At 63.6% G+C, this 24,445-nt stretch overlaps 1 protein-coding gene across 2 annotated transcripts in view; it reads right to left on the bottom strand.

Annotated features, from left to right (window-relative positions):
• Positions 1-24,445, bottom strand: part of PKD1 (polycystin 1, transient receptor potential channel interacting) — a 51,723-nt gene that overhangs the window by 14,910 nt on the left and 12,368 nt on the right. Inside the window, exons 2-27 of one of the 2 annotated variants that reach the window (XM_077142152.1) lie at positions 18,382-18,453; positions 18,190-18,261; positions 17,796-17,965; positions 16,858-17,526; positions 16,435-16,618; positions 15,333-15,553; positions 15,104-15,219; positions 14,533-14,659; positions 14,093-14,337; positions 12,864-13,619; positions 11,954-12,085; positions 11,306-11,481; positions 10,958-11,091; positions 6,850-10,469; positions 6,327-6,476; positions 5,515-5,658; positions 4,983-5,262; positions 4,686-4,899; positions 4,423-4,582; positions 3,871-4,023; positions 3,405-3,549; positions 2,689-3,309; positions 2,101-2,257; positions 1,515-1,767; positions 1,227-1,422; positions 537-707 (exon numbers count right to left, since the gene is read on the bottom strand). In XM_077142152.1, coding sequence (XP_076998267.1) covers positions 537-707; positions 1,227-1,422; positions 1,515-1,767; positions 2,101-2,257; positions 2,689-3,309; positions 3,405-3,549; positions 3,871-4,023; positions 4,423-4,582; positions 4,686-4,899; positions 4,983-5,262; positions 5,515-5,658; positions 6,327-6,476; positions 6,850-10,469; positions 10,958-11,091; positions 11,306-11,481; positions 11,954-12,085; positions 12,864-13,619; positions 14,093-14,337; positions 14,533-14,659; positions 15,104-15,219; positions 15,333-15,553; positions 16,435-16,618; positions 16,858-17,526; positions 17,796-17,965; positions 18,190-18,261; positions 18,382-18,453 — 9,338 coding nt within the window. Of the gene's footprint in view, positions 1-536; positions 708-1,226; positions 1,423-1,514; positions 1,768-2,100; positions 2,258-2,688; positions 3,310-3,404; positions 3,550-3,870; positions 4,024-4,422; positions 4,583-4,685; positions 4,900-4,982; positions 5,263-5,514; positions 5,659-6,326; positions 6,477-6,849; positions 10,470-10,957; positions 11,092-11,305; positions 11,482-11,953; positions 12,086-12,863; positions 13,620-14,092; positions 14,338-14,532; positions 14,660-15,103; positions 15,220-15,332; positions 15,554-16,434; positions 16,619-16,857; positions 17,527-17,795; positions 17,966-18,189; positions 18,262-18,381; positions 22,919-24,445 lie in introns of those variants that run through there. The other variant, XM_077142153.1, reaches the window with a different exon arrangement.

Below are 24,445 nucleotides of genomic sequence, written 5' to 3'. Positions count from 1 at the left end.
GGTGGGGCGGAGTCAGGGCTGAGGGTGGGGTGGGGCGGAGTCAGGGCTGAGGATGGGGTGGGGTGGGGCGGAGTCAGGGCTGAGGATGGGGTGGGGCGGAGTCAGGGCTGATGGTGGGGTGGGGCGGAGTCAGGGTTGAGGATGGGGTGGGGTAGGGCGGAGTCAGGGTTGAGGATGGGGTGGGGCGGAGTCAGGGCTGACGATGGGGTGGGGCGGAGTCAGGGCTGATGGTGGGGTGGGGCGGAGTCAGGGTTGAGGATGGGGTGGGGTGGGGCGGAGTCAGGGTTGAGGATGGGGTGGGGCGGAGTCAGGGCTGACGATGGGGTGGGGTGGGGTGGGGCGGAGTCAGGGTTGAGGATGGGGTGGGGTGGGGCGGAGTCAGGGTTGAGGATGGGGTGGGGCGGAGTCAGGGCTGAGGATGGGGTGGGGCGGAGTCAGGGCTGAGGATGGGGTGGGGTGGGGTGGGGCGGAGTCAGGGCTGAGGGTGGGGTGGGGTAGGGCGAGTCAGGGCTGAGGGTGGGGTGGAGGAGCCCCACCTTTGTTGTCATGCCACACGCGTATCTTCCACACCCGGCCCAGGCTGTGGGGCGTGGCGATCTGGAAAATGTCCAGGCTGTTGCGCTGGAAGGCTCTGTCCCCGTCCAGGTGCCGCTGGCCGCTCCGGCTGTCCACCCCGTACAGTGTGATGCCCACGTGCGCCGTGGTGCCTGGGGAGGTGGGAGGGTCTGTTCTCTGGGCCCTGCTGGCCTGTCCCCCTCGGCACATGCAGCAACACTGGCGTCCTCTGCTCGGGCCCCCAGCTCACCAGCCCCCACGGGACGGACTGCAGTTACAAGGGGGGCAACTACTCCCATCAGGATGGCACAGAGAAGCATCAGGGCCCCTTTCCCCACAGAAGTTCTCAACAACCAGCAAAAAAGCGGCTAGGACAGCCTCCCCGAGCCTCCAGGGGGAGGACAGCGCAAAGGGTGAGCAACGACTGGAGACAAAGGCCACGGAGAAGCGGGAGGACCGCGCCGGCCTTCCCCACCGCCCGCCTGCACCTGCAGCGTGGCCCCCGGTCCCAGCTCTGGGGGAAGCAGAGTCACCTGAAGGCCCTTCAGGCCCTGGGCGCCTGCTCTACCGCCACCCGCTGGGGCAGGCCCCCCACACAGCGGAGGCGAGAACGGCCTGGGGCCCCTGGGGGAGGGGCTTCGAGGCTCCCCGGACAGCCGTCCCTGCCTCACCTGAGCCGCGGCCCCAGCCGGTCTTGACCAGGATCTCGTACTTGAAGCGGCCGCCCTTCCCGCAGAAGGGGACGGCGCGGGTGCGGCTCGCGTCCAGCCGGTCCAGCCTGCGCAGGACCACAGCCGAGACTGCGTAGGTGGCCAGGCACACGGAGCACGTCAACAGGACGACATAGTTGATGCCCGCACCAGGCTCCTGCGGGGCGCGGGGCCGTCAGAGCCGGGGGCTCTGTGCCCGCGTCACCTCCCCACGTCTCCCCGCCTGCCCACCGCGTGGGCCCCACTCACGGGGAAGATGAAGTGGACGCGGCTGGGCGGCACAAAGAGGCTGGCGCCGAAGGCAGTGAGGTGGCGGGTGAGGCAGACGGCCTGGGTGGGCGAGGTCTCCTCCAGCACCGCTGTGCCCTCTGTGCGCCAGGTCATCTCGCCCTCGCTGAAGTACTGGCACAGGGATGCATACAGGCCCACAGAGACCTCCAGCGCCGACCAGCGGAAGTGGCTCGTCAGGTTCAGGTAGTGGCTCCCACCTGGGTCCCCAGTCCTGGGGAGACATCGGCCAAGTGTCTCAGGTGGTCCCTGGGCTCTGCGTCCCGGGGGGTGGTCCTGGCCTGTTGATGGTGCCCACCCACCGAGATCTCAGACCCAGGCCCCTGCCCCAGCCCACGGCCAGCGCCCCACCATCCCCACCTGCCCACGGCCACCACCCTGGCCCTGACTCCACACTCCTCCTGCCCTTCCCTTACTCAGATGACCCACGTGGCTTTGCAAAATCAAGCCTTACAGTGCCTCTCCCCTATCCGCTGACCCCCTCCCTGACATCCAGCCGACCCCAGGCCTGCTGCCTGCCCTGCGTCCCGGCCACAGCGGTGCTCACCCGGGGGAGATGAAGAAGGTATAGGGCCTGTGGTCGCTGCCCACCAGCATCTCTGGGCTGACTTTCTTGCTAGCTGAGCAGTTGTGTTCGTTGGGCCAGGGCGCAGAGTGCAGGTAGACGGCCAGGTAGGGCTCGGGCTCCTCAGACAGGTAGCGCTCTGGGGAAGGCGACACACCCAGTCGGGCACCATCCAGCGGCTCACACACCTAGGGGTACCCAGGAGCACTACGCCCTCGGGCGACGGGGCCCAGCAGGCCTGTCTGTGGAGATCCCTGGAGACTTTCGGGCTGGAGGTGACATATGATCCCACTCCCCACTCCCCCAGAAGTTCTCCTCAGCCTGCCAGGGACTGGGAACCCCACCATGGTCTTTCTGAGCCTCCCTTCCCTCTTTTGCCAGTGGGAACCACGTCCACACCCTGTTCTCCTGGGCACCGGGGGACCCCAAGAGCAGCAGACAGACACTGCCAAAGACCACAAGCGTGGGGTGTTCCCAAGAGCCGCTGGCTTGCCAGCCCACCCCTGTGGCCGCCCCTGCAGGGAGGACGTGGCCAGGCGGAGGCCGTCTGAGCACTGCGGCGGCACGCACCGTCCAGGACCGTGTAGGTGAGCTGCAGGTGCAGCCCTGCCGCCGGGTTGCTGTTCTCAGCCTCGACCACAGCACTGACTGAGGCCTGGGGGGGGACGACGGCGGAGCCGGCGGGGACACTGCGGCCAGGGGCAGCCTGGCCCGAGTGGTTGGACATCTTCACAGTGATGGCCCGCTCGGAAGCCAGCCGCTCGATGGGGATCTGGGTGCCAGCCTGCGTCTGGAAGGCCATGGAGGCCACCTTGGTGGAAACCGTGTAGTTGCTGATGTAGCCGAACGGGAAGGGGTTGGAGTCGACGAGGAAGATGAGCTGCACCACGTCCCCCAGGCCAGACAGGGCCCCGCTGAAGGCCGCAGGGATGGAGAAGTGGCAGCCGGGGCCCGAGGTGTTGCCATAGCACAGCAGGCTCAGGGGGTCCGAGCGCTTGCCCTGTACCACCATCTCCTCGCCCACCAGCGTCAGGGGCTCCTCGTTGAGCACGCGGGAGCGCATGAGGACGCGCATGAGGGCCGACGACAGGTTGTAGGCCCGGGAGGCCACCAGCAGCGAGGGCGGCTCAGGACCCAACGCCGGTGCCTGCGGGCCATGCACGTCCGAGCTGGCCAGGTGGATGAGGTCACCTGAAGGCACGAGGCTAGGGTCAGGGCACCTTGGGGGAGCCTGGGGCCTGCGCCCAGCCGTGCCCAGCCGCGCACACCCCGCCCAGCCCACCCACCCGTGATGTTGAGGATGCTGTCGGCGATGGTGGTGGGCGTCGCGGTGCCCTGGGTGGTCTCGCCCTGCAGGATGTGCACCATGGCCTCCAGCTTGCGCAGCGTCCCCTTGAGGCACGAGCGGCACACCAGCTCCCTACTGGGCACCTGTGGGGCAGGCGCCTCGCTCACCAGGCCCGGGGCACACCACAACCCGCCCTCTCCCACCTGCAGCCTGGCCGGGTGGCAGCGACTGTGTGGGGGCTGTCCAGCCAGCGCAGGCCTCTGGCCTCCCCAGATGCGACTCCAGGGGGTACAGCACAGCCCACAGCCGGCGCCACTCTCCCCCAGGGCCCCGTCAGGGGGCACAGCCCACCCGCCACCACACCCCCTCTGGAGTGACCCCAGGCATCTGCTGACCACAGTCCCAGGCCTGGCGGGGGTGCCGTGAGATCGGGGGTGGGGGTGCGGTGGGCCTGGCCGCCCTACCGTGCACTGGGCCAGCGCGGCGGCAATCTGCTGGATGTCGTCCACAGTGTCGACTCGCAGGGAAACCAGGGTCTCTGTGACATTCCTGCGAATCTGGATGCGCAACTGCCGCGCAGGGCCAGAGTCCTCGGCCACGGCTGGGGCCTGCTCGTACTGCGGGGGGCGGGGAGCGGACAGAGGGGTTCATCAGTGGGCAGGGAAAGCTCAGGGGCGCCCGCACCACGGCCACGGACATGGGCTGGGCAGCCAGAGCCCACTGCTGCCTAATGCAGGCCAGGGTGGTTTCAAGAGCTCACAGGGTTTGCGTGAGACGCCTGCTGCCAGGACCACAGCACCAAGGGGGCCACGCAGGGGATTCACCAGCTCAGGTGCTGTGCTTGGCAGCTGCTCAGGGCAGAAGCAGGAATTGCAACCAAAGGCAGGAGCCTGCCCCACTGGGAGCCAGCGATGAGCTTCGGTCTGTGGAGGCTCTCCTTCCAGAGCCCCCGGGTCCCGGCCCCACCTGGCCCCAACCCTGCACAGCAACAGGCACCCATGGCCTCCCCCGCTGACCTCGTTGAGCACCGTGATGAGGGCCAGCGAGTACTCGATGACATGCTGGGGGTCCGCCTGCCTCAGGAGCCCAGGCAGCACACGCTCTGTCAGGCCATGTAGCCAGAGTGCCAAGCCGTGGGGTCCACCTGGGGGCTCCGGCAAGGCGATGGCCAGAGACCTGGACAGCAGGAGCCAGTGTGAGCCAGCCCGGCTCCCCTCCCCACCTGCTCCCCTTGAGGCAGGGCTCCCACTGCCCTGGCCCCACCCCCACCCCATCTCACCTATTGAGGGCAACCACGGCAGCCCCCAGCTGGTCCTGCACCACCACCGCCAGGCCCACAGAGAAGTGGGGCCGGAAGCCCGGGGGAAGCACAGCCCCGTAGGCAGGGAGGCTGCCCTTGTAGATGCAGAACTCCTCGCAGTGACCCTGACGACAGCGCCGCAGCAGCAGGGCGTACACCAGCGGGGCCTCGGCATCCTCAGCGTCCCGCCAGCCTGCGAGGCCCCGCAGCTGTCACTCGGCTGCCGCCCCGTCAGGCACCACCCCGTGCCCACCCGCGGGCCCTCTGGACGCTCACCTGCGCACTGGAAGTGCACCTTGGTGGTGAGGGCGCGCACGGCCTCCAGTGGGAAGAGGCGGCAGGAGCCCCCGTGCGGCGGGCGGTTGGGGAAGAGGCGGATGGAGGCGCAGCCCTCCTCCTGGCCCGACGCGCCCAGCACCGTCAGCGTGAACGTGTAGCCCTCGCCGTCCCGCAGGACCCCGCGCCGCACCACCAGCCGCATGCCCGAGCTGCCCGTGGACGTAGTGGTCTCGTCCAGTACCAGCGTCTTGTTGCTGAAAGTGCGCGCCGCCCAGCGCTGCGGGACAGGATGGCCATGGGGCGGGGGCGGGGCCGGCGAGGGGAGGGGCTTGGGAGGGGCGGGGCCACCAAGAAGGGGCGGGGCTTGTACGAGGGGCAGGGCCAATGGGGGCTCGGCAGGGGTGGGCCTGTAGGGGGCCTGTGGACCACCTAGTCTGCACCCCGGGTCCTCGGACTCCACCAGAGGAACCTGGCCTCAGGGCCAGCTAGACCCTGTCACAAGGACCACCATCCACTCTCCCCCACTCACCCCCTGCTTGGAGCCACTGCTGCAGTTGAGGCAGTGGCCCTCCAGGTACACGTGGGAGCTGCGGCTCACTGCATACACTGCCTGTGCCTTGCAGGACACACACTCCAAGGACACAATGGGCACCCGCCCGCTCCGGATCAGCACCTGTGGTCACAGTGGGGGTCACATCAAGGCCACACCTGGTCCCGCACCCACACACCAGGGGTCGCCAGATGCCCTGGAGCTGCTCTCCTGGAGCAGACCCACGAGGGGCACCACAAGCCTATGGGGCACAAGGCCACATCTCTGCCCATGCTGTTCCCTCTGCCTGGGAGGACCCCAGGTGGCCCGCAGGTGGCTTCCCCGGACAGCTCCTTGGCCCTACATCCCCTGGCTCCTCCTAGCCACCTCCAGGCCTCTAACCCTGGACGCACCTGCACATGTCCCCATCCCACCCAGAAACAAGTGGACTCGAGTCTGGGACCACCACTGTCTACGGGAGCTGGGGAAGGGCTCCTTCACTTAGCACTCTCCCTCTGCACTGCCAGGACACACGTCTTCTGGTTTAAGACCCCAGAGCTTTTCCTGCTCCTTTAAAATTTAGAGTGTAGCAATACCCCAGTTTGGGAAAGCACAATGCTGAAATATGGTGTACAGTTACACGCAATCCATACCAAATGCAACAGTGATTCAGAAAGGACCTGACAACCACCCGAAATACAAAACATCTCACGCCTTACATCAGCAGTGGGTGATCAAGTCACCTGCTGATGAGGGAAAACAGCCCTCCTTGCTCCCCCTCCCACCTCAGGCCCGTGCCCAGTGGCCCCCACCGTCTGGTTGGTGGCCTCCTCCTTCCTGCCAGCCTTCCACACGGTCAGATGGAAGGTATACTCCACGCTGGCCACCAGCCGCTCCCGGGGAATGGTGAGCACGCTGCTCCCGCGGGGCCCGAAGGCCAGTGTGCACCCGCCTGCCTCGCCCTGTAGTAGAGCGGGCTATGAGGGCCTGGCCAGCCTGCCAGGGTGCTCGGAGGACACACCCCACCCCTGCTGGGACCAAAGCTCTGAGCCCAGACTAGGCCTGGATGCAGGCAGGGAGGAGGGCGGGCATGCAGGAGGGAGGAGGGCAGGGATGCAGGGGGGAGGAGAGCAGGGAGGAGGACATGGATGCAGGGGGAAGGCAGGCGGGGAGGAGGCATGGATGCAGGGCGAGAAGGGTGGGGAGGAGGCATGGATGCATGGAGCAGGTGCGCGGGGATGAGAGCGAGGAGGACGGAGATGCAGGGAGAGGACAACGGAGATGCAGGGGGGAGGAGGGCGGGGAGGAGGGCCTGGCAAGGCTGAGCAGGTGGACCTGGGATGAGGCCACGCAGGCCCAGTGGAAGCTGAGTGGTGTCTGCTCGCCATCCTCCAGGTTGGGGTCGTGGGACTGGCTCCCATCCAGTATCAGGTCCTGTGCATCTGACCACACACGGTATGAGCCACCCGCAATGATGGGCACGAGTCGCTCGGGAGCCACAGTCACGTTGGCCTGAATGCTGCGTGCCAGCGGCGTGTCCCCGAAGGACACCACAAACACGAAGCAGTAATGGCCCACGGGCAGCGCCAGCCGCGGCACCACCAGCTGGGGCCGGCTCACATCCACTCCAGGGAGGGCCACACAGGCCGCACGCCCAGGCCGCTGGCAGCTGGCAGTGCGGTACACCTCCCAGCGGTACTCGGTCTGGTAGGTGACGCAGCCGCGCAGGTCCACGTGCGCCTCCAGGTAGTTGCGCTGCGAGCGCCGCATCAGCACCTGCAGGGGCAGGGCCATGTCCACCTCGGGCTCCTCGCAGGCCAGCACACGGACCGTCACTGTGGCCTGTGCCACAAAGTGGCTCACTGCGTTGGATGCGTTCACCGTCACGTGGTAGTCCCCAGGCCGCAGGTAGGCGTGCTCGGCCCAAGGGTCCTGCGTCTTCTGGGTGGGGGCCCTGTCCCCAAAGTCCCAGTGGTAGGTCACATGCCAAGGCCTGGGACGCGTGGCTGCCTCGAAGCGGGCTGACCGGTTGGCGAAGCAGCTGCTGCTGTGCAGCGCCACCTCCTGGATGACGTCCTGCACCTCCAGGACGCGCGTCAAGTTCTCCCCGCCCAGGTCGTTGAAGGCGCGCACCTGGATCTCCAGCAGCCCTGCTGCCACGGGGGTGTAGGTGACGTCGCGGCCCGAGAGGATGACCAGCGAGTCGCCCTGCACCTTCTGCAGGGCAAAGTACCAGGCGTAGGCGACACGTGAGCCCCGCTGCACCCGGGCCGAGAAGTTGTGCTCGGCGCCTGTGGCGATGGCTGGCTCGCAGCAGCCAGGCACCTGCAGACCCCCGATGGCCTCCAGCACGGCCACGCGCACCTGGGCCTGGGCCCTGCTCACGTGGTTCTCTGCCTGCACGCTCAGCAGGTAGTCCCCCACCTGCGGGAAGCTGCGCGTGAAGTAGGGCCCGGGCAGCAGCTCGGGGCCGGCCCCGCTGACCAGCAGGTGGAAGCTGACATTGGAGCCGGTGGCCAGCAGGGCCTGGAAGTGCACGGGCTGCCCAGGCTCCACCACCTTGGCGCTGGCCCACAGGACCAGGCCCACGACAGGCTCCTCCACCGCGAGACAGTACTCAGCCGCCAGCCAGCTGACCGCGTTGGAGGCGTTGAGCTGCACAGAGAAGGTGCCGGCGTCAGGGAAGGCCACAGTGATGTTCTGGCTGTGCCTATGGCCGCCCGGCACGGCCCAGCTCCAGCTGACGTCGGTACCTGAGGCCAGCAGGCCCCAGAAAGACACGGAAGAACCAGCCACCACGAAGCCGAGGTCCAGCCGCCCCACCCGGATGCTCAGGCCACTCACGGGCACCTGCACGGACACCCCGATGGTGGCATTGGCCGCGCCCAGCCAGTTTTCTGCTATAACAGTGACCAGGTGCAGGCCAGGGGTGGCAAAAGTGTGGGTGGTGGCCGGCTCCAAGGTCTCCCAGCTCAGCCCCCCATGTAGGTGCCAAGTGTACACGACACCACTGCCAGCCGCCAGCTCGGCACCGAGGGCGACACTCTCGTTGACGGTAGCCGGGTTGGGCACCGCAGTAGCAGCCAGCATGCCCACGGGCTCCACAAAGTCCACGCTGCGGTTGGCTGAGGCACTGCCCAGCATGTTGGTGGCACGCAGCTGGATGTAGTAGGTGCCAGGCTCAAGCACGGTTAGCGCAAAGGCCTTGCCATTGGCAGCCAGGGTGGGGCCCCCAGCCCGCTGGGCAGTCCAGCTGTAGGAGACGTTGGTGCCGTCCTGCAGCACAGCCTGCAGCTGCAGTGTGCGGTTGGTGGGGAAGCAGCAGCCGCCGTCACCCCCCCACACCTGCAGCCCCTCGATGTGCTGCAGGACGTGGACGAAGATGCTGTCCTGGGCGGCACCCACCTCGTTCTCGGCCGTGACGCTGATGTTGAACGTGCCCACGGAGCGGAAGGTGTAGGAGATGGTGGGGCCCCCGGGGATCGGGGTGCAGCGGTCGCAGAGCACCCAGGAGTAGCGTACGGGGCTGCCTGCCTCCAGGGTGGTGCTGAAGCCCACGCTGCCGTTGAGGGGCACCACCGTGCGGCTGGCATTGACCACGAGCCCCCACGGCCGCTGCTCAACGGTGACGTTCAGCTGAGCTTCACTGCGGCTCACCGCGTTCCAGGCGGCCACCCGCACGCTGAAGTCGCCTGTGCTGTTGTAGGCGTGCACGGCCCTGGGCCCCTCCAGCCACCTGCCATCGCCCAGTTCCCACAGGTAGCTGGCGGGGGTGCCACCACCCACGGCGGAGAACAGGTAGGGCCGGTGCAGCTCCAGCACGCCTGAGCCGTTCACTTGGACACCCGCGAGGGCCACGGGCTCCTGCACCTCCACCTGCGCCGAGTCATTGGCGCTGGACACGTTGTTGGACACGGTGACCGTCACCAGGTAGAGGCCGGGAGCCTGGTAGGTGTGAGAGGCCTCAGGGCCTCTGGTGAGCACGGCAGAGGCCTCGGTGCCGAAGTCCCAGGTATAGCGGTAGGGGAAGGGGGGGCAGGCGCGCGCCTCCAGGCGTGCCTCGCCCCCAAGCCGCACGAGCTGCCTCGCAGGCTGCAGAGTGACGTTGCTGAGCTCGGGCTCCACGCACACACTGCTGAAGTAATGCACCTTGTTTGCAGGACTCGACAGCACCAGTGCCAGAGGGAAGGTGCCAGACCGCGTGAAGTTGTGTGTCACCCAAGGGTGTCCCCGCACAGTCGTGTTGGTGGAGCCGTCCCCAAAGGTCCAGTCGAAGACGTAGTGGGTTGCATCCCCGGGGACGTGGGCCGTCAGCCGGGCCTCGGGCTGTGTGGGGATGCAGGTGGTCGGCTCGAGCCTCAGCACCTCAAGGACGAAGACGTGCAGGGGCAGGCTCTGGGCCAGGCTGCCCGCGGGGCTGACCGCCCGCACAGTCACCGTGTAGTTCTGCGCCTGCAGGTACACGTGCTCCACCACAGGCGTGGGGCCTGAGCGCACCATGCCGTCCCCCATGTCGAAGGTCCACGTGACATTGTCCCCCGACTCCAGGGCGGCGCTGACCCGCACAGGTGCGCCTTGCTCCACGACAGGGCTCAGGTGCACACTCAGGCCGTGCAGCTCCTCAAAGACGCGCAGGTCGGCGCAGGCCGCGGTGCTGCTCATCGTGTTGTTGGCCTGCAGGCACACGTGGTACACACCCGGCGCGGCGAAGCTGTGCTCGGCCTCGGGCTGGCTCCGCGGTACGACGGGGTAGCCGTCCCCAAAGTCCCACGTGTATGAGATGCCACCGGGCACAGGCAGCGGGTGCGGGGAGAAGGTGACCAGCCGGCCGGCCACCAGGACCTGGCTGCTCACGGCCACGGCCAAAGCGGGCAGTGCGGCCCGCACACTCACGGGCACTTGCCGCGTCAGGTTCTCGAAGGCGTTGGACACCAGCACCATCAGGGTGTACTCGCCTGCGGGAGGTGGGGCGGGGGTGCAGTTAGGGGCCACCCTGAGCCCCCAGCTCCAAGACCCCCACGTTTGGGGTAAGAAGCCCAACGAGGAAGGCGAGCTTTCCAAATCCAGTTGTATAACTTCCCTAGAGGCTGAACAAGTGTGTGGGTGAGCCCGGGGCTGTGGGGATGCACGGCATCACTGGCAGTGCTCCACCCCCGTGACTGCTGGGTCTGAGCCGCACACAGGAAGGGCCCCCAGCCCCCTTGCTGAGAAACCAAAGGCCAGCAGGAGGGCACTGCTCCGGCACTGGACTTGGGCCGCCACCAGGGCCTGTCCCTCCCACACCTGGTGCCTGGGCACTCCCTGCTACCCTCGGCTTCTTCGCCCCCGGAAGGGCCAGGTCACAGTGGGGGAGGGGGGCGGGGGGGGTCCGGAGGGGGCTCGCGCCGGCACTCCTGGAGGCAGCCCCGCCGTGTGGCTGGGGTGGCGGGTGCGCAGCCCTCACCTGGGGTGCTGTAGGTGTGCGTGATGTTGTGCTGCACCAGCACCTGGGCCACCGCGGGCTCAGGGACCAGGAAGGACTCATCGTATGGAGGCCTGAACTGGCCAAGTGCCTGGTTCCCATCCCCGAAGGTCCACCTGCCAGGACAGAGGGTGGAGGAGATGGGAGGGCACGTGGGGTGCCAGCCAGACCCGCTGCAACCCCACTCCGCCTGCCTCAGCACCCGTGGCACAGTGCCCCCTGCCCACGGGCGGCCGGGCACGCAGCACCCCCGACCCAAGGGGACTGAGGACAGACGTGGATGTCACCAGCCTGGGTCCTGCCAGCCCCGCCCCGCCAGGCAACACTCACAAGAAGGCCACCTCCACAGCCGAGTCCACCAGCACGCTGGCCGCCAGGGCCACGGTGGCATTCTGGGGCAGCACAGACGGCACAGGTGCCAGCCACAGGTTGCGCATCCTGTTCATCCTCCCCACCGTGACGTTGTAGTTCACGGTGATGTTGCTCACGTGGTTGGAGGCCGTCAGCTGCGGGGACAGGCGGCGCTAAGCAGGGGCCGCACAACGCCCCCCGCCCCTCCCCACACTCACCCCTGGGCGCCACGGGGTCCTTGGGACAGAAGCAAAGCAAAGAGAAGGTGTCGGTGAGCCCCACATGCAAAAGCGCCCTGCCGGCGCCCACAGCACCGCCTGCCCGCGCGCTCAGCTCCCACCCCCCTGCCCACCTGCCCGTGCGCCCACCACCCCCGCCTGCCTGCACCCCCGCCTGCCTGCACCCCCGCTGTGCCCATCTGCCCGAGCGTCCACCACCCACCCCCGCTGTGCCCATCTGCCCGTGCGCCCACCACCCCCGCCTGCCTGCACCCCCGCTGTGCCCATCTGCCCGAGCGTCCACCACCCACCCCCGCTGTGCCCATCTGCCCGTGCGCCCACCACCCCCGCCTGCCTGCACCCCCGCTGTGCCCATCCGCCCGAGCGTCCACCACCCACCCCCGCCCACCGAGAGCTTGAAGACGGCAGCGCTCTGGTAGATGACGTTGAAGACGACATTGTGGAAGGTCAGCGACTGCTTGTCGTCGATGGTCCACTTGAAGGTCACGTCCGAGCCAGCCTCCACCACAGGGCTGTACCTCTGCAGGCAGAGCAGGGGCGGGGCTCTTCTCAGGCCCGTGGGGCCTGGCTGGGGCCCCCTCCTGTGTGCCGCCAGCCCAGCCCGTGCCACCCCTGCGAGGTACACTGGCACCTGTGAGGATGAGAGGCAGGTCGCCTGGCCGAGCCTCATCCCTAGCCCTGACTTTAAGATGCTGTAAGGAAGGCTTGGGCTATGGGGAAGTGGGGGCTACAGGGCAGAGCGGGGTGGGGCTGAAGGCCAGGTCAATGCCCAACTCCACAGCCCCAGCTGAGAGGTCTCAACCGCATGAGCCTCAGTCTCCTCATCTGGTGCCGGAGAAGAGTCAGCCCTCTGAGCCCCTGCAGGCCCACTGCCCAGCTCTTCTTCGAGCCCCCCATATTCCGCAACAAAGGGCCTTTGGGAAGGCCCATAGCCGGCAGGGGCCGTGCCAGGCTGTTCTGGATGCCTGCCAGGGTCCTAGGGCCAGGTCGCGGCTGCCCTGTGGAAGGGGTGGGGCCCCAGGACACGCAGTGGCCACAGCCACCTTCCCATTCACATGTCAGGCCATGCTGCCCAGCGCTTGGAGAGCTCGGCGGGAAGGTGCTGGCGTGGGGGATCTTGGGCTCAAGTGAAACAACCTGTTACATGAGCTGCGGCTGCGCAACGGTTACAGAGCCACCGCCTCAACTGCGAGTGGTAAAGGGCAAGTATGTGGGCAATTGCAGACTGTTCCGGGGGCCACAGCCCTGCAAGACGTGGGCCCGCAGACAGCGTCCCCAACACCGGCGGCCGCACTCACCACCAGGACGCCCTGCAGCACGCGTGACTCTGGGCTGGGGGAGGCGCGGAGGCCGCGGACAGGCTGCTCCGCCGTCACCTGCAGTGTGAGGTCGGCACGGCTAGCACTGTTCTCTGCCATCACATCCACCACATGCTGGCCCTCACTGAGCCCCGGCAGCAGCAGCACGGAGAACAGGCTACTGTTGGGCTCATGGGTGCAGCTGGGCACCAGGGCAGCCCCCAGGGCAGGGCAGGTGGCCTCGAAGGGCGCAGTGACATTGCCCTCAGGCCAGCGTGCCGTGGCTGTGGCATTGGCTCCCGCGTCCACCCGGAGTACCAGGGTCGCGCCGTCAGTCGGCACGTAGAGGCGGCCCTCGTGTGTGGCAGGGAAGACAACCTGAAGCCCGGCCACAGGAGAGACCACATCAAAGCTGCAGGACAGGTTGTGTGTGGACACGCCATTGCCCACCACAGCCTGGACCACATAGTGCCCGGGGCGCTGAAGCCCAGGGTTGGGCCCAGGGCCCAGCAAGGGTGTCAAGCGCTCAGTGGCACCGAGCAGCCGCAGGGCACAGGGCGGGCCAGGTGGAGCAGCCTCCAGCTGTGCAGGCAGGAGGGGCAGCCAGGCCGAGGCAGTGGCAGACATGTAGGGGGCCCCACCGGCTGGGGAGCCGAGCGCCATGGGGCAGCGCAGGAAGGCCCCAGGGCCTGCATCGTGCTGCAAGCCCAGGAGGTCGCCAGGGAGCAGGGGGACATCCTGGCCGTGGAAGGTGACCTGTGGGAGAGGGTGGGTGCTCGTCACGACCTCATGTCAGTGCCAGGCTGGTCGGGGCCACAGAGAGTCCCGTGAGGGGCCGGGAACACAGCGCTCACTGGCACCTGCCCTCAACCGCATGGCACCAAGGAGTCCTGCGAGCAGAGCCAGGGCCTCCCTCCCAGTGCTCACAGACAGGGACAGACACGCAGCCAGAGACACGCCGCACACATGCTGTGGACAGCACTGTGGGGAGAAGGGCCGAGAGGAATGCAGGCCGGGTAGGTGCCTCCCTGCATGGGCCTCAGAGGGGAGGCTGCGGCCAAGACTTGAAGGCCGGGAAGGCGGCACCAAACAGTGGGAGGGGAGGCAACCTCCTCAGCAGACACAGCAAGTGCCAAGGCCCTGGGGGGAGCACCTGGACCTGAGAGCGGGGTGGGGCAGGCCCGGGGCACTGGCTGGGGAGCACCCTGCACCCAGGCAAGGGCACACACCGAGTACTGTGCTGGCGGCCCCGCAGGCACAGAGAAGAGGAACTCCTTCCACAGCGTATAGGTGGTGCCGGGGAGGCCGGGTGCGGGCGTGGACCCGTTGGCCCAGGCCTGAGGGCGGCAAGGGGCGTCCAGCGACACACAGACATTGGCTAAAGGGCACCAGCGACCCTCCGGCATGCATTCAGGGGCCACCTCAGTCCTGTTGCCGGGGAACCCACTCTCGGGCTCACTGTCTCTTGGGGCCCCTGCAAGGAGAGGACGGGGTTTGGGGTACGACAGTTAACAACAGGAAACATTAGGGACCCCAACAGAGTCCCAGCTCTCCTGGCTTCACCATCACCTCCTACTCACCCCACACAAACCAATGCCCAGGAGGCCCCGCCCGGCATGTGCAGGGGCTCAGAGGAGACACGTGTGCATCTCCCTGGGCCATGTCCCACCTGCTCCTCCTGGGGGCCGGTGCACCTGCAGCCGCAGCTGAGCAGGACGCCGCAGCTCCCAGGTCCCGAACTCGGCCGCAACGAGGAAGGCTCCGGGCCATAGGCTCAGGCCAGGGAACACCATCACCTGGGGGCAGAGCACAGCGCCTCAGCACCCCGGGTTGCCCACTGTCCGTGCCTGGGCAACACCAAGACTGCATGGGAGGAGGCTCCCAGGACCCCCACGTGGCCATCAGATGCCACGCTTTATGCTGAGGGAAACACTGTTACTTGGGAGAAAAGTCAGCGTGAAAACCACCTATGAGCGGCAGGATCCATGTACTGCTTTTAAAAACAATCCACAAACACCCAGAGAAAAACATAGGCGAGGTCAGAGCACTTGACGGCCTTGGTCTCCAGCACGATTTTCTAGATTGTCTATTATAGGCACATATGACTTCGACCAGGCCCAGGAGGAAAAACCTGTCTTTCAACAGAAACAGGCTGTGACCAGAGTAGGGCAGGGGTCTCCAGAGCAGTCTCCCGGGGAGGCTGGGTAAAGAAGATTCCAGAGCATCATGGGCCAGCCTACCTCCACGGGCTCCCTGGGAGCAGAGAGAGCCTCCTGCAGTGCCAAGGGGGTTGGGGGTCCCTGCAGGTCCCCGCTGGGCGCTCCCTCGAGGAAGTTCTCAGCATCCCAGACAGGGCCTGCGGGATGCGGGGACCAGGAGGGTAGCATCTGCACGGAGCCGCCCGGCGCTGCCCAGTGAACAGCGGCAGGGTGACCGCGGCCTGGGTGGAAGCAGCCCTGACCCGCGTACCTCCGGGCCTCAGCTCGCAGACGTAGCTGTGAGGCGCCGAGCACAGGTCCGTGTTGCACTGCCCAGCGGGTCCCAGGCGCACGCAGTGCTCAGCGGTGGCGGGGTGTGGCTCCCCGGGCAGCCAGTTCTGGCAGCTCTCCAGGCTGAAGGCCTCGGCTGGGGGTGCCGCACCTGCCTCCAGCCCCTCCATGGCCGAGAAGCCAATCCACACGTCCAGGCTCCTGCAGGCAGATGGCAGGTGCTCAGGGGCTCCCAGAAGACGACACCTTCAGAGGGTACATGCTGTCTGCCGGGCAGCGGCCCATGTGGCAAGCCCTGTCACGCTCCCATTTCCCAGATGGGGAAACTGAGGCTCAGAGACGTGACCTGGCTGAGGAGGCCTTCACCCCCATCACGAGACAGAGGGAAGCAGGACGGAGGCGAGAACAGACGCAAGCCCTGCCCCCACTGCGCTAAAGGGAAGCGCACTTCCCACCAGACTGGGTGGGGAAAACTAGACGTCCAAAATGCTGTCCTCTGCGTGGGTGGCTCTTGGCCCCTTGCCCCCACCCCGGCAGGATAAGCCAGCATTCAGGGCGGGGCTGGGGGTGGGGCTTGGGGGATACAGCATGAGAAGCAGGAAACAGAGCAGCCGCCTTGGCTGCCCAGGACCAGCCCTGCCAGGGAGGCCCAGGCTGGGGGCAACAGAGGTCCCCAGGACCCAGAGCACCTCCCCTCAAAGATGCCTCCCCATGGACGGCCGCAGCAGGGATGGACTGGAGGCTGGACTCAGGCCCCAGGCGCATCTCGCACATGGGGTGCTTCCCGTAACGTTCACAGAGGCTGCCCCACCCCCCACCCCCACATCTGTGTCTACAGCACCATCATGGACAGCTATCAGCTGGGCAGGATGTGGGGCCGAGTCGGCAGTCAGGCAATGACAACTCGGTCAGGCTGGCCAGCTAGACACAGCCCCTCTGGCCTCCCCACCAGCCAATCGCCCCCTCACCCTCCTCCTACACCTCTTCAGGCCTTGAACTCTACTCCCAACCCAGCACTCTGGAGATTCCCTCCCAGCCACCCTGGGATCCCACAACAGGCCCTTAGGGGCCAAAGTAGGCACCTGGTGACCTGGGAGACGAGGAAGTGCTGGACAGCAGGGCTGTCCACCATGGCGAGGGCGGCCCCAGCCCAGGCCCTGCACTGCTCCTGTGCCTGTAGCCAGGCTGCCTTCTCTGCCACCAGGCGGTAGCAGTGCCCGTTGCCAGGGAAGACCTCCGTGTCCAAAGGGCAGAGAGGGTGCACCACTGGGGGGAGTGGAGAGAAGGGGTGTGGAGAGAGGGAAATGGGGAGGGCATAGCAGGGGGCAGACAGGGGGAGGTAGGGGGTACGGCACATAGAGAGGGGTGAGAGGGGGCTGGGGGGGTTGGGCAGGGAAAGGCTCATCAGCCTGTATCCCCCACCCAGCTTATGGGACCCAAGCAGCCCCAGGGAAGCACACACACGAGTTGGGGTGGCAAGCCATACCCCCAGGGGGGTCACGCACCCTGGGCCGGCCCCTCGCCCAGGGCCACGATGCTGTAGGAGGCCTCCAGGCCTGTGCCACCCCGGTTCCGGACACCGAGCTGGAGGCTCTGGTTGCTGAGCAGGGAGGCTGGGCACGTGAGCTCCAGGGCCACAGGGGCCGCCTGCACCTGCACCTCGGCCGCCAGCCGGGCTGCACCGGCGCCCAGGGCCAGCAGGGCCGTCACGTGGTAGCGCCCAGGCAGCGAGAAGCGATGCGAGGCGGCCGGGCCGGCCTCGCCAGCCTCGGGGGAGCCATCACCAAAGTCCCAGCGCACGGAGCTGACGGGCCACGGGGCGGTAACCTGAAAGGCTGCTGGCTGGCCAGAGGCCAGGGGTCTGCGGGGCCCCTCCAGGGCGGCCCCCGGGGAGGCGGGGAAGACGTGGTGGAGGAGGGTGGGGCCGGAACAAGTGTCGCCGTGGGGCGGCGGGGTACCGGCGCAGTAGGGCAGGCAGGCGGCTGAGGTGTTGGGCCTGGCCACCCCGCACAGGCACAGGCCCTGCTCCGAGAGCGCCGCCAGGTCCTGGCCAGCTGCGAAGCACAGGGCGCTGCAGGCCTCAGGCGCCAGAGGGCCCGCATGGGCAGCCGAGAAGGCCCCCAGCACCTCGGCACCCGAGCTGCCATCGGGGAGGCAGGCCACATACTCCTCACCTGCAAGGGACAGGCAGGCTGGGCCGCGGGCCTCCCCCAGCAGCCCCACCCCCGGTCAGCAGGCCCCGCCCCTGGTCAGTCAGCCCCGCCCCCACTCCTCTTGCCCCAGCTCCACCCCCGAAGGCCCCGTCCCTCCCCTGCCGACCAGTCCACCCTGCTTCCCGCTCACACCCCCACCCCACTCCGCTTCCTACTCCAACTCGAAACCCCAAACCTGACCGCCCCCGGTCCCACCTCTCCAGTCCAGTGCCCCCTGACTCCGCACTCACCACAGCCGCCGGCCAGGAAGGGGGCGCTGAGGAGGGGCCGGCCGGCCAGGGGACTGGGCCCTGCGCACGTGGTGTCCTCCGGCCTCACCAGGTGCACCTGCTGCCCCTCGGCCCAGCGCGGCAGCCAGGCCAGGCCACAGTCACACACCCACGGGTTCCCGCTCAGGTTTCTGTGGGGGGCGGGGGGGCACTCAGGGAAGGGCAGGGCAGACAGAGCCCACCCCACAGCAAGGTCCAGGGGCCTGGGGCTGCACAGCCCAGGGAAGTCAGGGCCCTGCAGCCCTCTGTCCTGGGTGTGGGGCTACAACCCCAGGGCCTGGCCCCAAATCTGACAGGGAGGTATGGGGGGTGGGGTAAGGGCACAGTCAATGAGCACCAAGACCCACCAACTTACATTTCAGTTAAATTAAATAAATTAGCAAATATCCCTTCCTCTAATGAAGAAATCTTGTTGTCGCGTATGTCCCTGGAAGAAAAGGGGGGCTGGGCAGGGTCTGACTGACGCCACCCACCATCCTAATGGGGACAGTCACCTGCCTCTCCCACGCAGCCCCACCGCTGCCCTGGACAAAAGGCAGACACTCACAGCTCCGTCAGCGCCGAGAGGTTCACCAGGACCCGGGCGTCCAGTGCCTGCAGCAGGTTGTGGGACAGATCTCTGGGGAGCAACGGCTGCAGGTCAGTAAGGCGTGCCAGGCAGGGGCACAGCGCAGCACAGGCCCCACTTTCAGAAGCTTCCTGCCCTCCCCCTCCATCCAGAGCTGCATCCCCCCCACCTTCTGAGTTGCCCATCCTTAGGGGCCAGGAGGGGGCCTGGTTTAATAAAGGATCCACGTGAACTCTCATCAGGGGAAACTGAGGCAGGGGAGGGTTGGGCCCTGCAGCATCGGCATCCCATCTCAGCCCCATGCTGGCTACCTCAAAGGAGAGCCTCACAGGACACCGGCCAGCCCCCGGCCCACACCTGCCCCACTCCGCCACAGAGACAGACACCACAGCGCCCGCCCCGAGAGCCCTGGACAGCTCTGCTCCCATGCCACGCCACAACTTCAAAACGACCTGAATAAAAGCCCCAAGTGGATCCACAAGATAATTACAAAGGCTCCTCTGGAAGCATAAGTGAGCAAGAACGGCCAAGAAACGCTGAGAAAGGGACGTGTGGCGCTGTGCAGCGTGCTGCCCTGAGGAGCGGACGGACAGAAGCGAAGCTCCTCCAGAAACAGACACGCGTCCTAGGAGGTGCCAGGGAGGGGCTAGGGGGCCGGGGCAGGAGCTCGGGGACCGGTCTGACGACGTCCAAGGACACGTGGCCAGAAAGCACTACAGCAGGTGGGCTCGAACACCCACGCACCCCTGGGAGGGGAAGGGCTTCAAAGCATGAGACTCTGTGCAGAAAAAAAATACCCAGGACAAACAATTCAGCTACATAAACCCTTCAACTGCCACATAAAACATAGGAAAAAGAAGAAAGACAGCAAGCTGGGAGAACTGACTGCAACTCAGGAGACAGGTTAAGGGTCGTTCACACTGCTACGAGCTATAAAGGAAAAGAGAACTACTCTAACTTCTCAGGAAAACGAAAACAAAAAATGGGCAATTAGCAAAAGAAATACAAACAGCCATGGGCATGTAGAAAAATATTCAATTTCAGTAACAAGTGAAGAAAACCAATGAAAATGGCAACACAGCAGCACTTTCATCTGGGGGCTGGGGTGCTGCGGGGACATGGGCGCCCCCAGGAGAAGGGCCTCCTGCAGCGCTCGTGACCTGGCACGAGCATCAGGCTCCAAAACGGCATGTCTTTACCCTCAGGGCCGCTTCCAGCAATGTCCTCGGAGGGAAAAGCTGCGTGAATAAATATGTACACACACAGATGACCATCTCAAAACTGTGAACATATGAAGAAAAAAGCACATGCAAAAAATGTGGCTGGCAGATAAAGATACTACAAGAAAAGAAAATTACAGATAGAAGCTGCAAAAATCTTCAACAAAATATAAGAAAATTGAATCCAACAGCACATTAAAAGAATTATACACCACGATGAAGTGGGATTTATGCCAGGTATATAAGCATAAAGTACATAAGAAAATCAATTAATGTAATTAACAAAATGAATGATAAAACATTTGATCATTCGAATTGATGCAGAAAAGGCATTTGACAAAATCCAGCATCCTTTCTTGATAAAATCTCTTACAAGATTATGAATAGAAGGAAACTTCCTCAGCATTATGAAGGACGTAGATGGAAGGTCCACAGCTGACATCACCCTCGGTGGTGAAAGACTGCGAACTCACTCTCTGCGGTCTGGAGCGAGACACTGCCGCCCACTGCCACCATTATTATGCAACATTGTGCTGGAAGTCCCAGCCAGAGCAACCAGGCAAAAGAAAGAAATAAAAGGCATCTAAGCTGGAAAGGAAGAAAATAAAACTTTCACTATCCGCAGATGGCAAGATCCTATATATAGTATGTCCCAAAAATCTACAACAAAGCTACTAGGGGCTAATGAACGAGTTCAGCACAGTGGCAGGTACAAGATCACACAAAAAACAGGCAGTTTTTCTATACGCTGGTAGTGCGCAGTCCGAGGAGGAACTCAGGAAAAATAAACTTAACCAAGCACGTAAAGGACTTACACATGGGAAACGCTAAAGCTTTGCTAGAAGAAATCAAAGAAGATCCAAATAAACGGAAGGACATCCTTTGTCCATGGACTGGAGGACTAAATACTGTTAAAATGTCAGTTCTACCCAAAAGGATCTACAAATTCAACTCAATCCCAATCAAAATTCCAATAGCTTACTTTGTGGAAATGGAAAAGCTAATTATCAAATATATTTGGGAGGGTAAGGGACCCCAAAGAGCCAAAATCATCTTGAGAAACAAATGACGACAGAGGACTCACACTTCCTGACTTCAAGATGTATTACAAAGCTGCAGTGGTCAAGACAGCATGCTTAAACATACACATATATATATATTTTTTTCTCTGTTCTACACATAATATATATATTTTTAAAGCATGGTACTAGCACAAGGATAGGTATATAGAAAAATGGCATCAAATTGACAATTCTGAAACAGACCCTCACATCTATGGCCCAGCATTTTTGTACAAGGCCATCAAGCCCACTGAATTGGGAAAGAACAGTCTTTCCAGTAAACTGTGCTGGGGGAACTAGATATCCAATGTGAACGAATGAACGGGGACTCCTACTTTACACCATTACAAAGTTAAGTCAAATGGATCAAAGACCTAAACATAAGAACCAAGACTATTCTCTCCAGCCAACACAATGAGCAGTCTCACCACCCTCCCCCTGTCTATGTGGGACATGACTCCCAGGGGTGTGGACCTTCCTGGCAGCGTGGGACAGAGATCCTAGAATGAGCTGAGACTCAGCACCAAGGGATTGAGAAAAACCTTCTTGACCAAAAGGGGGAAGAGTGAAATGAGACAAAGTGGCAATGGCTGAGAGATTCCAAACAGAGTCAAGAGGTTATCCTGGAGGTTATTCTTACGCAGTAAGTAGATATCACCTTGTTGTTCAAGATGTAGTGGAGAGGCTGGAGGGAACTGCCTGAAGATGTAGAGCTGTGTTGCAGTAGCCATGTCTCTTGAGGATGACTGAACAATGATAGAGCTTTCACAGTGTGGAAAAAAAAAAAAAGAGCCAAGACTATAAAACTGCTAGACAAAAACACAGACAAACCTCTTCAGGCCCTTGTGTTAGGCAATGGTTTCTTAGACTTTGCACCCAAAGTACAAGCAACAAAAGAAAAAATAGATAAATGAGACATCACCAAATTTTAAAATCTTTCAGGCAAACAACTTTATCATGAAAGTGAAAATACAGCCTATGCAGTGGGAGAAAATACATGTAAACCACATATTTAATAAGGATTTAATATCCAGAATATGAAAAAGAATTGCTACAACACAACAATAAAGAGACAATTTAAAAATGGGCAAAAAACTTGAATGGACATTTCTCCGAAGAAGATATACAAACAGACAAAAAGCAGATGAAAATATTCTCAGCATCATTAGCTGCTAGAGAAATGCAAATCAAAATCACAGTGAGATAGCAGTTCATACCTACCACCATGTTCACTGTAAAATAAAAAAGAAAACTACAAGTGCTGGAGAGGATATGGAGACACAGTCACACTCGTTCATGGCTAGTGGGAATGTAAAATGCTGCAGGAGGCAGTTTGGCGGGTCCTCGGAAAGCCCAGCACAGCATTACGTGTGACCCAGCAATCCCTCTTCCAGACAGAGAATCAAAAGCAGGGACTCAAACAGACTTGCACACCGAAGTTCGTGGCAAAATTATTCACAATGTTCAGAACATGAAAGTGACCCAAGTGCCCAGGAGCCGTGGTGTGCGTCCGTGACGAGCGCTATTCTACCATAAAGGAAACGAAGCTCCGTGCAGGCAGCAACGCAGACGAACTCCGGAGACGTCACGCTGCGTGAAATAAGCCAGACACCAAACAGACAAAAGTACAACCTTCCTGGTACGAAATGGTCTGAAGGAGCGAGCGCACAGGGCAGAGCGCGGAGAAGCGGCTGACCCTGGAGGGAAAGGGAGCTGTGCGTGAGCTGGGTAGCGTCCGCTGGGCTGACCGTACAGCTTCGGGAGCGGGCAGTGGCAGCACGGCACTGCGAACGCCATTAACAGCCCTAGATCACACACGTGACTGTGGGTAAAGGGGAATTTTAAATTGCATGTGTTACTACAATAAAATATTTAAAAATACATAGGACTGGAGAGCACAGTGGGGCCTGTTATAAAGGATGGGCTGCGGTTAGCAGCGCAGTTAGGGAAATGCTCGTTCATGGACTGTAACATGCAACACAAATGCAAGGCGTTGATAACGGGTGGTGCCCGGGAACTCGACTTCATGGGTGCCTGCTCTGTAAACCCACAGGTTCTCCAGTAACTAAGGGAGCTGCAGCCCTCGACAGCCCGACTGGAAAGGCTTCCAGCCACTGGCACCCCCCACAAGCCTTGCTCCTCTCTCTCGTGCAGTCTTCTCTGCAATGAGCGGTGCTGACAGGGTTATAAGGGGAAATAATCGGAAGCTTGACTGCTGGGGGAAGGAGGAAAAGGCAAGACCCCTCCTGCCCCCCGCCCCCTCCCTCCCTCCCCTCTGGCCACTGAAGTTCCTCGACGACCCTGTCCCGGAGGCGGGGCTGCGGCTAGCCTTGTCCACCTTGTGGGCGCATTCCATCCCGGTCCAGGCGAGTCTCCCTGGGCAGGGACAAGCACCCACAACAGGCTCTGTGGACACCTCCGCTGCCTAGCTCACCTCACCCCTGACCCCCTCACCCCCGGTTCAGGACCAGAGCCCACTCCACCCCCACCCCTGGCCTCCATAGCCACCCCCTCCTCCTGACCCTATGGCATGGCCTCCCACCCATGGAGCCTTGCCCGCCTGGATGGCAGCACGAGCCCTCTAATGTCCCTGCCTTCTTCTCAGGGTCCCTATCTGTGGGAGAACCCTACCACGACTACCCAGCCACAGAGCCTGAAAGCCAGAGGTGCCCCCGTGCCTCCCTGCTATCCCTTCCACACCTCACCATCTCCAGCTTCTGCCAGCTTGAGCTGCACAGCTCCAGAACCCCCATCTCCACCTCCTGCCACAGCCTGGGCCAGCCTAGCAGCTCGTCTCAGGCACCCCACACAACCTGGGGGAATGTCCTGGGCCCTAGGTGGGCCCTGCCTTCCCCAGCCTGCCCCCCCCCCCACAGCAGGTGCTCGCAGGGGCTGGCAGGCATGACAACGAGGTCCCTCGGCACTGGGCAGAGGGAGAAGGTGTGGCTGTCAGACCACCTTCTGTGGCTGTCAGACACAGGCACCCCAAGGGCTGCCAGGGACACACCAGGGGTGGGCGGGGAGTCAGCAGGATGGGACACCAGGCACAGTGCCCCTGCCCAGGACACTATGCCAGGGGAGCCACTTGGGGCTAGTGCCAGGGACCAGTGGGGGTGGGGGTCCTGTGCCAGGGGAACCTGAGCCAGGGGACAGGCTGTCTCTCTGGAGCCATGGCCAGGAAATGCCTCTCTCCAAGGACCTGCCCATCACACTGGGCCTCCACACGCCGACACCCAAACACAGGCTCCCTGCTGAAACCCAGATGGCCAGGGCGGGCCGGGGAGTGGGTGGTGCTATGCTGGCTCTCCCTCCAGCCAGGGATAGCTCAGGAGGCTGCCGGCGGGGGCCGGCTGGCTTCTAGATGCCCGCCTGCACCATCCGGCCCAGAGGGTTCACCTGTCCTGAGAGCCCCCGAGCCCCTGCGGAAAGCAGACTACAGGGTAGGAGAGGTGGGTGCGAGGAGCCCGCTGACCCGGGGAGCCTGGTGACGTCACAGCACTGTTGGTGGTGGTGACAGGAGGCCAGGGACGCAGCTGCCCCACACCAGCCTAGCCCACGCTGGGGGGTCTGCAGCCCTGCTGTGAGGCCCCCAAGGCCCTAAGCTCGGCAGAGGGGCTCCAGGCAGTAGGCGCCACGGGCCACCCCCGGGTGAGGCTGGGAGACTCCCAGAGCAGGAGTTTGGAGCAGAACCTCGGAGCGTGGTCAGGTGGGGTGGGCAGAGCAGGACCGGGCACGGTCCCAGCCGAGGGACGGCTGCAGGAA

This window comes from Tamandua tetradactyla, chromosome 23 (assembly GCF_023851605.1).
Source record: "Tamandua tetradactyla isolate mTamTet1 chromosome 23, mTamTet1.pri, whole genome shotgun sequence".
Taxonomy (NCBI): domain Eukaryota; kingdom Metazoa; phylum Chordata; class Mammalia; order Pilosa; family Myrmecophagidae; genus Tamandua; species Tamandua tetradactyla.
This window is presented reverse-complemented; position numbering and strand designations above follow the sequence as displayed.